Source organism: Chroicocephalus ridibundus, chromosome 8 (assembly GCF_963924245.1).
Source record: "Chroicocephalus ridibundus chromosome 8, bChrRid1.1, whole genome shotgun sequence".
NCBI classification, from domain to species: domain Eukaryota; kingdom Metazoa; phylum Chordata; class Aves; order Charadriiformes; family Laridae; genus Chroicocephalus; species Chroicocephalus ridibundus.
The window spans coordinates 48,743,859-48,757,438 of NC_086291.1; the positions used below are offsets into that span (position 1 = coordinate 48,743,859).

The 13,580-nt window shown below is 39.2% G+C and overlaps 1 protein-coding gene across 4 annotated transcripts; it reads left to right on the top strand.

The window, feature by feature from the left end:
• The first annotated feature begins 202 nt into the window (after nt 1–202).
• On the top strand, nt 203–12,646 carry LOC134519515 (acyl-coenzyme A synthetase ACSM3, mitochondrial-like). 4 transcript variants are annotated; one of them, XM_063343819.1, is made up of 15 exons: nt 278–341; nt 434–504; nt 2,606–2,834; nt 3,708–3,918; nt 4,334–4,541; nt 4,906–5,049; nt 5,781–5,937; nt 6,554–6,633; nt 7,411–7,534; nt 8,039–8,119; nt 8,232–8,333; nt 8,710–8,837; nt 9,502–9,601; nt 10,328–10,447; nt 11,273–12,646. In XM_063343819.1, the coding sequence occupies exons 3-15, from the start codon at nt 2,637–2,639 to the stop codon at nt 11,357–11,359; spliced, it is 1,740 nt and encodes a 579-aa protein (XP_063199889.1). In that variant the 5' UTR covers nt 278–341; nt 434–504; nt 2,606–2,636; the 3' UTR covers nt 11,360–12,646. The 4 variants fall into 4 exon arrangements, with proteins under 4 accessions (XP_063199887.1, XP_063199885.1, XP_063199889.1 ...); XM_063343816.1 differs by having other exon boundaries at nt 279–341; nt 431–504; XM_063343817.1 differs by lacking the exon at nt 434–504 and having other exon boundaries at nt 203–341.
• Nucleotides 12,647–13,580: the final 934 nt, after the last annotated feature.

A 13,580-nucleotide genomic window follows, 5' to 3' on the forward strand; every position in this document is an offset into this window, starting at 1 on the left:
AAGAGAAGACACAAAGTACTTTAGGTGAAGGTGCATATTACGCACAATTAACAATGCTGTGAATGATTACAAGAAAAAGGTTACTCCACAGAAAGAAATGTGCTGTCTGGTCTGTTTTGTGCTGTGTTCTGTTCTCATTACTTCAAAAGAAGCAAATGATAAAAGTAGAAAGGGTTTCGCTCCAAATCCTTTTTGACAGAGCATCCAGGTTTCATGTCCCCAGATAAAGGCTAATTTTTACAGTGCCTCGTTTGGGAAACACATGTCCTGAAAGCCGAATTAACTGAATGAAGAGGATCTACCCCAGCCAGTTCTCAATCTATACCGTCCACAGGAAACAGGTCAGGAAAACGTTTGTCTGAATTCCTGGTGTTGCTGATAGTTGAGAAGGAGGAGACGGTACTAAATCAGGAAAAATAATTTCTTGCAGCAGTTCAGAGGACTTTGCCATTACTGAGTCTTTTCCTCAATTGTATTACTTCATTTTCATCTCTAAGTTTGCAGGTGAATAAGTGCTAAAAATTTTCTAAAGCTCTCACAACAGAACTTTGCAGACATTTTTGTAGACCACTAGGGAATCCTGGATTTAAAATGTTTTTCCACTTACCAGTCTTGACTACCATTTCCAATCTTGAATACTGTCCCTGAATGTTCTTTCTCTCCTCTTTTCTTTACAAGCTATTGTGTAGATTTTGTCATTGCAATGCTCAGAAATCTGAAGATTATAGCTAAATCATAGAATTAGAGCAGACTAAGAAATAAGAAATATCTCACTATGTTATTAAAAAGAATAAGGAAAATTATTAGGCTTTTCTGTTAAAGGAATGAAAGTGGATCCATAAGTTTTTAGAATTAACAGTGGAGGTCACAACCTCAAAGAGGGCATATTTAAGGAATATTTAAAAGATCATTTTTCACCAGTAAAACCTTTTTAGATTATTTTTCTCCATCAGGTTCTGTTAATAGAGTTTTGATTTAAAATGCAAGTACCATGTAAATGAGTTTCTGCTCTATAATCCTGATTCTAAAGTGGGTGGCACTTAGGGACATAATAACACTTCATTTTATATCCATGTCCTATGATTCCTTCTCAGGAACAAATGATATCCTATACAATTATTTACAGCTGGTCAGTATTTCTCTACCACAGTCTCCGTGTAACATGCAAAACAACATGAATTACTGTTGGTTTTGACAAGCTACCTGTTCCGGGGGGAAAACCTGCATCCAAATTTTTTTATGCTGTCAGATATCACTGAAAAGATTAAGTTGTGCAAGTTCTAGGTATTTGAGTTCATTTGCCTGATAGATTAAATATTACTGTAAAAGCTTCTGCTAAGGAATAAGGAAATAATTCCATTATTAAATAAGTTACTTTTTCTTGGGGATAAAATTTGACCAAAACTGAGATCCATGCATCAGAGATGTAAGGAGAAGTGGTTACAGCTGAAGACATGGGACAAGAGGTATATTGAACACAAAATGAACTTAAAAACCTGGGACAAAGGGCAAAACTTTGCAGCTTCACTCAGGCCACAGAAATTCCACATGTAAAAGAATTTAATCAAGAGTTTTCCTATAATTTTGTTCCTAGTTTGTGGATAGACTCATCCTTTGTAAGAACAGAAAAGAAAATTAAGCTGTATTTCAACAGTCACCCACCTAACCTTGTATTGAGTTTAGTAACTTGTGTTTAGTGGTTGAAGAAGGAAAATCAATAGATGGACTCAGTCTTTAGAATCATCATAGGCCTGCAGGACTCCACTGGCTCCTGCTCTGACTGCAGGCTCTTCCAGACACGACCCAGAGGTTTTTTTCCATGTTTGATAATCTTCATGTGCACTTACAAGAAGCCTCTAAATAGCATTAGAATTTTTTACAGTTGAGCACAGTTCTGAAGCAGTCTTCTAGACTGCTGAAAATAATAATAATAACAATGTAATATAAAAACAGAGAAATAAAAAATAAGTAGCAATGGAAAGGAAGAAAGTAATTGGACTTGAAAGCTTTTCGGGTCATTAAGGTGAGTACAAATGGAAGAGGGCATTTACAGTGAGCAAATGTAGAAATATCTAAATCAAATTTGGGGACCTACATAAAGGAATACTGATGTGAAGGTTCTTGAGGTATATGTGGTGAGTGGTTGTATCAGTCAGAATGGATATATTCACTCCACGTGAAGGAAAAGCAATAGAGAATCAGTTACTGAATGCTTTGGTGTAAGAACCAGTAACCTTCTTATATTGCAAACAGTAACATTTGATGTTGTGTTTGATGAAGGAGAGCTGTGAGCAATTAGCAGCCCTAAAGAACACATCAAGAATCTGTAAGGATCAGCTGAGCTACAGACGAGATGCCAGCTCAGTACAGTACATTAAATCCTTTAAAAGCTGGGGGTAAAAAAATCTAAGCAAGCAGAATGGGGAACTTCACATTTAATTGAACTGTTAAAAACATCAGTTTGGCTGTGACTACCCTAAGTGACTTCAATTAATAAGTCATCAATTCATAACTGAATTGTCTTTGGATAATCTCAAGATTATTTTCTTTTTGTTGTTGTTGTTGCAGGATTCATAGTAACAATTCTGCAAATTTTCTTGTATAGTCTACAGCATCTACGTACATCATCTTCTGCCATGAAGTTGTTTAAATTACAGACTCTAAAATGCTTGTGGACTCTGAAGCCTCCCAGTAGGACTTTCCGTGGACACCGCAGGCTGTTCGCCTCTGATGTATATTCACAGTACGAGTCAGTCAGGCGAGGCAAACAGGAAATACCAAAGTACTTCAATTTTGCAAGTGATGTATTGGACAAATGGTCTGAGATTGAAAAGGTAGATGATCTTTTGTTGTACAGATGAGATACTTTAATTTGAAATTTCATTTGAAATAAGTTGGGTTTTTTCTTTATCAAAAAAAAAATATCTCTCAAAACCAATTTGCATCAGGATCAGGAAATGATGCAAAATCTCATTCTTTCTTGCTTTATTTTAAAAGTGTTTCTGACCCTTGGGCCCTCCCTGTGTGGGTAGAAAAAGCAATGGTAAATCCCTTTTGACTTTGATTTAACCTTGGAATGGCTGTACTTATTCCTTCTGAATACTGTAATATGAGATATTCACATCATAAAAATTCAGGTAACATAATAATATTGCATGCTAGGGAAAATTCTCCCACAAATGCTTAATTGCCTTGCTCCAGAGTGGATTCTGCATTTGTCCAGATGCCCTGTAGTTAGAGACCACTTAACTCCCTCTTCCTGAGCAATCAGACTAGGAGGAGTCCTCGGATACTGTGTTGTCCTATTTTATTTTGTCCCCTGCCTGGGCTGCTTCTGTTTAATAGTATTCCACAACTTCATCCAGAATATGAGGAATATTATGTGAAGTATTTCACATTATCTGTGATTTTGTAGGAGCATTAATGCTCAGCATAAGTCTTAAACTGAAATAGGACCCAGACTAGGACTTGAGTCTGGAGACAATTGGTCTGGTAAACATTTCAGGTTCAGAAAAGGAGAATGTATTGGGAATATCTGAGCTTGATCCATAGCAAATCTCAATCCATTAAGGACAAGGGAAAAATAATAGCTTACGTGCCAGTTGTGAATACTCAGATCTTCCATAATTTGCAGATATTTGTGCATTATAATTTCATGGGGTCTTTCATAAGGAAATGTTTTGGGTTTGAATCCCTGTGTTTCATAGGCTGGAAAGAGACCATCAAACCCTGCCTTTTGGTGGATAAGTGGAAAAGGAGAAGAAGTGAAGTGGAGCTTTGAAGAGCTGGGGTTCCTGTCTCGGAAAGCGGCCAATGTGCTGACTAAAGTATGTGGACTGCAGAAGGGGGACAGAATTGTTGTGATTCTGCCGCGAATCCCAGAATGGTGGCTGGTGAATGTGGCTTGCATGCGAGCAGGTCAGTGAGCATATCTGAGACTGGTAAAACCGGTTAATGCAAATCAGATGAGATCAGGAATTTATATGGTTTATAAAGGAAAAGTAATGTAATATTCTAGTGAGTGGCCTAGCTACCAATTACCCAGGCAGTCCTGAAGGATTTGCACTAGGTGCCATAGGACAGGTGGCCTGTGCAGCAGGCATGGAGATGACAGAAGGCAGGGAAGAGCCATGGAATTCACCAGGCAGGTCCACATTTCATTCCTTCCAGAGAGCACAAGCAGCTGCATTACTCCACTATAACTGTTTGGCTTGGGAACGCCAGGGCAAATTTATCTCAGACATCAGTTTGGGAATAGTTAATAATTTAGGTTCTTAGAAAATTATCAGATGTAAAAAAATGCCATTCCAAACTAACTTTATTGCTCTTCCAGGAGTTGTCTTAATTCCAGGAATATCTCAGTTATCAGCCAAAGACATCTTATATCGACTCCAGGCGTCAAAGGCCGTGGGCATCATTACTGATGACACACTGGCTCCTACCGTGGACTCGGTGGCATCTGAGTGTCAGTTTCTGAAAACCAAGCTAATGGTGTCCAAAGGCAGTAGGGAGGGATGGCTGAACTTCACTGACCTGTACAAGTGAGTATGTTAGTGACACTGCAGTCATGATGCAGACAGCAGACCTGATCTCCACAAGTGCTCACTTACAAATATTCACGGACTAAAAATACTCATCAGATGCCAACACTAAGGTGTTAATCATGACTGCTTGATTGCTGATCCACATCAGTGTCATTTACTAACAGCAGTCTCATTCTAGGAAGTTTCTATCCAGTTCTTCTTAAGGGGAATTCTGTCTTTGTAAATCCACATTATTTTAGTCTAATTTGGTGAAAAGCTTCTGTGAAGCTTATTTGGGGTAGGAGTTCTGCAATATTTCATTACATTCTGAAGCCTGTGTAAAGTAACTATTGAAGTCACAATTACATTCTCTGTTTTAAAGAAACCAATCTGCTGACCATTCCTGCGTCAAAACAAGGATTCAAGACTCAATGACTATCTTCTTTACCAGTGGAACCACAGGTTCTCCAAAGATGACTGAACATTCCCAGGGCAGTCTTGGTTTCCGACCCCTTTTAAGTGAAAGGTATGAAAGGTTTGAGCCTGGTTGAACATGGGGTAATTGAAGCTGCATAGCTGATGAAAAATTACCAAATAAGAAATACCAATGTACGGCCCTAATTCTCCCTCTGAAATCAGACTAGAAACTCCAGCAGCTTTCCAGGGGATTAGGATTACCCGCAGTGTTTCCAGTTTTCCATGAATATCTCTTACCCTTTCTTTAGAGTGGTTCAAAGGACAGCCATTGCTGGGAATACTTTAGCACAAAAACCCAAGAGGTACCGTGCTGTTTGGGCTGCAAAAAGCTTTGTGACACGTGCAGAGGCAGAGTTTATGCTGGTTGCACAGATTACCCTGGTTCCTCAGCAGCCTTAGAACTGAAATACCTGGTGTCCAACACAGCATCCATGACTGCTGCTGCTGCAGCGCTATCTTCCTACCTAGTGGAAAGTCACTTTACTGAATAAATTCAGACTCCTCTCTTTCCCTTACTCTGTCCTATGTTATGACTGACATCATACACATATGATATACATGTGTGTGTGTGTGTATATATATATATATTTATGCAAACTTATAGTTAGGTGCCCTTTTATCCTAGAGCTAGCTCATCAACTAAACTTCTTCAGAGTGCCCATTTATCTTGTCATAAATCTTGGGCTTGTTGCTTTTTATGGTTTTCTTTGTTTGTGATTTGGTTGGGATTTATTAAGCAAACATTTTTCATTATCTTTTCATTCGTTTCTGCTCTATCAGGTACTGGTTGGATTTGACTCCCTCAGACGTGATATGGAGTACAGCTGACACTGGATGGATAGTGACTTCACTGGCATCTGTTTTTGATCCCTGGGTTTTTGGATCATGCATCTTTATACATAAGCTACCACAGATTGAATCAGCAGCCATCCTAAATGTAAGGAAAAACTCAGAGATATGTTAATATGCAGAAAGAGCACAAAAACCAATTCTTAACAGCATCCATAGATTTCATGAGGGTTGTGTTCAAGATGCTGTATCTGTTGCATAAAGCCCCTATTACCCTTTTTAACGTATGCAGAAGGGGCCAAACCTGCAATTCATTCATATGTTTTGCTCATAGCTTGTGAGCATGTGAGTGAAAATCATCCAAAAGCAGCACTAATTGCTTGCCTAGTGATTGTGGAAGTAATATCAGCTGGTATTAAAGCAGACTGAAACCGAAGCGTTTCTCTGCCTATGCTGACCAAGATGAAAGTGAAAACCTCCCTGTAATGTAGGCAGAGACAGGCTTATTCTGGCCATGCTCTAAACTGTGCGGTCTGGGTGTCATGTAGACATGTTAGCATGGGATTTTGTCCAATCAAATATTCTGTGAATTTCTGCATAGTACACCAACTGTATGAGCGTTTATTACCCAACAGAGAGCGTATGGTGCTTTTTACATAGAAAGGAGAGCTATATTTGTCCGCTATATCACCTTTTCACTGTACATCCACAAAACAGTTTTTTGTCTGGGCTTCATATGTCCGTCTTGTTGTTTAACTCACTAGACTCTCTGCAGATTCCCTGTTGATGCGCTGGTTGGTGCTCCAACATTGTTCCGCATGCTGGTGCAAAATGATCTCTCCAAGTACGTCAAGAAATTATTTACTGATGTTTAATTTACCCTAACTAAACTTCAGTGATCTCCCAAATCTAGCTGCTTGACCCAAAATAGGGTAGTAATTTAGTTTAAAATATCCTTCATGAAAAGACTGTCATACAAAATCTGTGAGTTTTGCTGCATTTTGTAATCAAACATAAAGAAACCTGGTGTTTTCCCTCAGAAATTCGAGACTTTCACTACTGAACTTCTGAGCAAATCCCTGAGGGTATGAAACTGAGCGCCTGTTAAATTCTTTATTATAATTTTCAATTACCACATTGATTGTCCGTGCTTTGGGAAGGACTGTCATCCTAGAAAATCAGTGTCAACTGTGAGAGAGTGACTTGTTGTGGCAGTTGTACGTCACCCCCTGCTCCAGTTCTCACTGCCTGCCACCGTTCCTTCCTCCCCTCTTATGCTTTCTCACTTGGACTGTTGCAGGGGGTCAGCACTCAGGGCCCTGGCTCAGCAAATCGCTCTGTGGTTATAGACATGTCCTTAAGTTGGCTTCAGCAAAACTTTTACTTTTTTTTCATGTAGGTTTAACTCTGACTATTAGTACTCATATATATAATGTTGAGCACAGACTGATATCCTTGCTGTATCAGGAGCCGAAGGATCAGGAATCCTCTGATTTCCCTACACCATGGGACTAACTCTTAGTAAACAGCTCTCCAGTATTATTTGTTTATAGTTACATACTCCTTTTCCTGCCCAATAGATTTAAGTAGTGCTTCTCTTGTTTTTTAACTCCCTGTGAAGATACAAATTCATGAACCTGAGGCACTGCATTAGTGGAGGGGAGCCGCTCAACCCAGAAGTCATGGATCAGTGGAAAAGCAAGACTGGGCTGGACATCCATGAAATATATGGCCAGACTGAAACGGTACATCTGTAGTGTCAATATTCTATTAAATCTTCGTAATTCCTTTTTGCTTTATGGTGTTTTAAACAGATCCTGTTTCTTGCTTCACGTTTCTGTGGATGTTTCAGTAATCTCCTCCCTTGATAACCTCTGAAAGAACACCCTTTCAATGGCTCTCCTCACAGAACCTGACAGAAACATGGATTGCTGGGAGGAGATGTGCTCTAATATTTATGGAAATAGCTTTAAGTGAATTCCATGTGACAATGACAGGAAAGAGCGCAGTATTTGAATCTAAGGAAGAAGACCCATTAGCAGAGGGCATGAATTCTTTGCAGACAATGGAACAGGATTCTTTCAGGGAGTTTCTTGATTTTGCTTATCTGTACCATACAACACTGACATAGGATCCTATGAAGCTTAATTCCTCATTTTGGAATGATTCTAGAAAATACGTTTAATTAAATGAATGTGAATGTAGCAGTTTTCTATTGCAAAACTTTGTTTTGATTTTGATTTTTACAGGGAATAATCTGCTCTGGTTTTAAAGGAATGAAGATTAAACCTGGGTCAATGGGGAAGGCAGCTCCCTTTTATGATGTTCAGGTTTGTTGGCTGCTCTTTGGATTCTTTCATAGGGTTTTTTTTTTGGTTGGGGTTGGTTGGTTGGGTTTTTTTCCCCCCATTGGACTAAAGTACGTGTTGTTTTTCATTCTAGATCATAGACAAAAATGCTAATATTCTGCCTCCAGGACAACAGGGGGAAATTGCTGTCAGAAGCAAACCTATAAGACCACTTGGTTTATTCTCTGAATATGTAGTAAGGACCTTATTTTATTCCTCACCACCACCAATCTCCACAAAATCTCTCCCCCTTGCACAGTGGTTCAAAAGGCTGAATATTTTTCACCAGTTTATTATTTATTACTAGAGTAATTTGTTTGTTTGCATTGATGGATGTTAGAAAAGGGAAGAGAAGAATTTGGTCTTTTTTTAGAAAGAATTTTTTTAAAGAATCAAAATGGTTTTGTTTCTTAACTGCTTTTATTGTATTTTATAGCAATGTCAGTACAATTCTTGGAACATCCTTGACTGAAAAATTAAGTTCCAGTGCATTTAACATGATGTGCATTGTAGCATAATGTATAGCTAATGCATGCTCAAAATCTAAACTACTGTTTGTAAACCACTTCGAGGATAACCCTAAGAAAACTGCAGAAAGTCAACGTGGGGATTTTTATGTCACTGGAGATAGAGGGACTGTGGATGAAGATGGATATTTTCATTTTATTGGAAGAGACGATGACATCATCATTTCTTCAGGGTCAGTTTGCATGCTTCCTTTCTAAATCTGCCATTGTATAATCTTACATGTTGTGTTCCTGGTGAGCTTCTGACATCATAATGCTGTGATGAATGTATTGACCTCCTGACTTAGGAATACTTGCTTTTATTGTTAGCTTTTCATAGACTTGCAGTATCATCTTGGTGATGTCAGTGGCATCTCTGTATCTGTTTCCCCAGCAACATCTCATCTGTTTCAACAGAGAGTGGAGACTTCCATTGGTGTTTTTTTTGACAAAAATTGAAGGATATCTCTATTGGACTCAAAGAGCATTGAGACATTTTATTTTTAATGTGTTGAAATGAAACAATTTGATACTGTATGATGTGACACCATAATGTGGCATCAGCTGGTACTGCAGACCCAAGCTATCAAGGTGGGATGGAGCTCCAGCTTAGGAGCCACAAGGAAAGAGGAGAGAGATGGAGAGGTATCCACAGCCCCAGCAGTCCTCTGACACATGACAACCACGAAATGCTCCTGCCTTCTAACACAGCCAACTTTCCCATTCTGCCTGAAGTTTCTGTACTTGGTTGTTGGTTTGTTTTGTGGGTTTTTTTCTTCAGTATGACAATTAAAAAACATTTTCTACTGATTTTCCGGTTTATAAAACCAAATCCTACATTTTTCTTTTCTTACCTAGATATCGCATTGGGCCATTTGAAGTAGAGAGTGCCCTGATAGAGCACCCAGCAGTAGCAGAAACAGCTGTTGTCAGCAGCCCAGATCCCCTTAGAGGAGAGGTAATGATGCTGAACAGTGGTGGGGGAAGGAATATGTTTGTTTAAATATACAACTATATAAAGCAGTTCCTCCTTTACTGAATAACGTACAGCTCTAAGGCAGTCATGTCATCATGGGTAATCCTACTGAAGGTGACAGGCAAAATCCCTTCACCTTTACATGCCTTTGCTCTTCTTAGTTTCTTTTCATCCCAAGGAGAAATCTAATGTTCTCCTCTGTGGAGAATATTACAGTGATGTTTACTTTCCTCTTGTTGTTAAACACTTGTCTGTACACTGAGATTGTCTTTTCTGGCTGTCTTGGTGTAGCCAAAGTTATATTGACCTAGCATTAGACTTGGGCTACACATATGGAGAAAGCACAGTCCTGTGCTGGGCTGATATGGGCCTGCTATCCTCAGTGTGAACTTCAGAGAGAAACAAAATGTCCCTCAGCTTCAGGGAGAACTCTAAAGAGACACCACTTATTACTCCTCTTTCTTGACCCCCACTGAGAGGACAGAGAATACGCTTTTGCTTTGTAATGAGGGCAGGAAAACTGTGATTTCAGCTTTTCCTTCTGCATATACATATGCAGAAGCTGGGCACAACCATTTCTTACATTGCCCTGGTTTCTCTGTTCCTCTCTTTTGCATGTCATGATTCTGAGCAGTACTGCTCACTGGTAACCTCTGGTGGTTGGTGGATGGATGATGTCAGATCACTTCTGTTGACTTTACCTTACAGGTTGTGAAAGCATTTGTGGTCCTGTCCCCCACCTTTTCATCCACTGACCTGGAGAGCTTAGCCCGTGACTTGCAGGAACATGTCAAGAAAACTACTGCTCCATATAAATACCCTAGAAAGGTAAATGTTTCCGAGGAGAAACTTTAAAGCAGGGCACCCTTCCGTAAATCTCGGGAGAATTACTATTAAAATTGTCATGATTCACCTAAAAGAGACAGTGGTAAAGATTCTGCTAGAGGACTGGCTCCAGAAAATATTTCCTAAATAACATTAGTTTACATTGTTTTTCGTGTATTTGAGTAAAGTGCTTGTTTAGATCTCTCAAAATTTCTAGGCTTTGTATGATAACCTAATTAGGTTTGCATGTTCTCAGGCTCGCAATTGTAATTCTCCATTTTGTTTTTAGTCTTCAACCAAGCACTCTCTAGTGACCTTAGGGTAGTACCTGACTGAATCTGCATAAGTTTTTATCTACTGGTCCTCACAGTTAATAAATAAGAGGAAAGCCAAGGAGGATACACTTGGTGTTCCTCAGTAATCCCAGCACTATAGGAAAAGAGCTACTAGCAGTGCTTTCGTCCACCTGTGCAGAACTCATAGGAACTAGTGACCATTAAAGACTTTATGCCAGTAACATCCCTTTGCTCTTCTTTTTGTCATTCATCTCTGACCTCTGATACTATTTCAGTAGTCATCTTTCTGTTACAGTACTCACGTTACACTACTCAGTTTGGTCAGCTGTGAGGCAGCTACACAGATGTTTGGCCATCTAGGCAGCCAAAGAAATCGTTTCACAAGTGGCACAATGTGCTGCCTTGCTTTGGCTTGGACTTGGCAGTTCTTACTGATGGTAGTCCTCTTAGTTTTCCACATATTCTGAGAGCCAGTCTTGGAAAACCGACTCTGCAGAACATACTACATTGTTTTCTGTCTTTTTTTATTTAGGTGGAATTTGTCCAAGAGCTGCCAAAGACAGTCACTGGGAAGATCAAGAGGAATGAATTAAGAAACAAAGAGTGGGGACGAATGTAGCATTGCCTGGAATTTAACAGAACTTCTTTTATTCCATTAACACTATATAAATTTCTTTGATATAACTTCCCTCCTTCTAATCTATTTTTGTTAAATGCCTGAGCATCAAAAACTATAGATAACACCAAGAGGTGATGTTTGCACCTGCTTGCAAAGTGTCTAATGTCAGTACCACAGTTTCAGTTCCTGAAGCACTGTTGGGGAAGGGAACAAACCATACAACTCCATTCTAGTCCTGAACGTCCACAAGATCACCAGAATTTGGCTGGTAACCCATCTCTTTGAAATAGCATCCAGGATCAGTGAAGAGATATTGTTGGTATTGGTTGTCTAGCTCCAAGCTGCAGAAAAGGCAGGCATAGATTTGAGTGGTTCAAATGCTCTCTTAAATGCAACACGTTTAAACTAAATGCCAGACCTCCTATCATTTTCTGAAGATGGAAAGATGCCTCTTTATTGATCCCACCGTTTTCTCTTCATAAACCTTTCTTGTTTAATATCTGTGTTAATGACAAGCAGTACCAGCTTCTCCCATGCCTTTTCCACAAGTACTCTCTCATACAGTGAGAGCTTCATTGCTCACCCTCTGTTCTGATCTTTGTACACAATAGACAAAACTCTTATACCACTTCTGGCAGTCTTTAAAATGAAGTTTGCTGTTGGGCAGCTGACCCAGTTTGTAGAACAGGCCATGGTTCTTTGCCATATTACACACTTGCTACAGGACCAGTCTATTTTCTGCAGTCACTTAGAGGTGAAACTAGTGAAAAAACTCCCTTGATCTGGTTTGGATGATCACATCTCTCTTTAACATTTAGCTCTTAGCTTTATGAAGAAGCATGTACTGTAGTGTACACACCATTATTTCTTACAGTTGCACATGCAATAGTGGGCCAAACTTTAAGGTTATATCGGTTCTTAGCTGTTTGCCCTCAGGTTTTTTTAATTTTGTATACTCAAAGATCTCATTTTCTGGCATGAATTTTCATTAATTGACAAAAACATCTCCAGCCTTGGAGTCCTGTTCTGTTCATTAAATAAGAAGAAATTTGCTGGAGAACAGTAGCATCTTTAGGCAGGAAAGAAGGTTCCTTTACAGCTGTGTCTCACTGCCTGGAGTTCTGTACCCGCTGAAGCTGTAAAGTAAGATTTAGAGATTCTGAATTTTGAGAAAGTATAATATTTTATTTCTTGAGAGTAAACACTTTGTTTATGTCAGTGAAACAGTTTCTGTACTAGCAACTGCTGAAATGAAAGCAATTGTCAATAAATACAATGTTTACTTCATTCTTTTTTGACAGTAGCTTCATTTTTTGTAATGCTCCTTAGTATTTCACAGAGATTTCAGAACACTTTTCACTATTTCACTACTAAGGTTTATAGGAGCATTAGATTACATGATTATAAAACATCAAAAAAATCATTAGTTTCTTGAATGCACTTGTTTGGGCATATTATTTGTCACTGCCTCAAGCTCTTTTCTCTGCCCAGTTTAGTTTCCTTTAAAAGCAATGTATTCCTGGACCTTTCAGGGACTCTACATCTTTAGATCTTTCTGCTTGGTTTCAAACAAATGTGTTTACAAACAACAAAAAGTGGACAAAACAACAAAAAGTCCGTGAAAAGTGGAATGATAAACAAGCGTACAAGCCGGAATTCGGATCCCCTGGAACCTATCCTTGTCTTTGCAGTTAGCTGTTTGGTCAGTTAAACTCCAGTAATGTCTGAGGATTGGGAGGTTGATGTTTTGAGGGTTTTTTTTCCCCTCTCACCAAATTTAAGGACCTAAAGTCAAGCAACTGAATTCAGAGTTGGGAATGTTCAGAGCCTAAAAAAAAAAAGGTCTAAATGAAACTACCACACTGAAGATAAGAGTTTTAACACTGATTTCAGTGGGGTCATGACTCTTGACTCTCTAAATTCTAGTGTGGCTCATTACAATAATTTGCTCCAGACTTCAATGCTAGAACTGTCACCTGCAGTGATCCCTTGCTTCACTGACCTTAGAAACTGGGTTTCTGTTGTGCTTTAGTACCCAGTTTTTTGCCTGAGTGGGCTGGGATCAAAGTCAAGCAGACTGCCAGGTTTTTTGTGCTGTGGCTGTAGTCTGTGAGGTGCTCTGCTCCATGCTGCGGCAACCTCTGATCATTGATATCCAGTACACTTTTCTCTCTTGTGTTCTAGGTAGATGGTTTGCTTAATTCTCCTCCTCTGCCCAGGA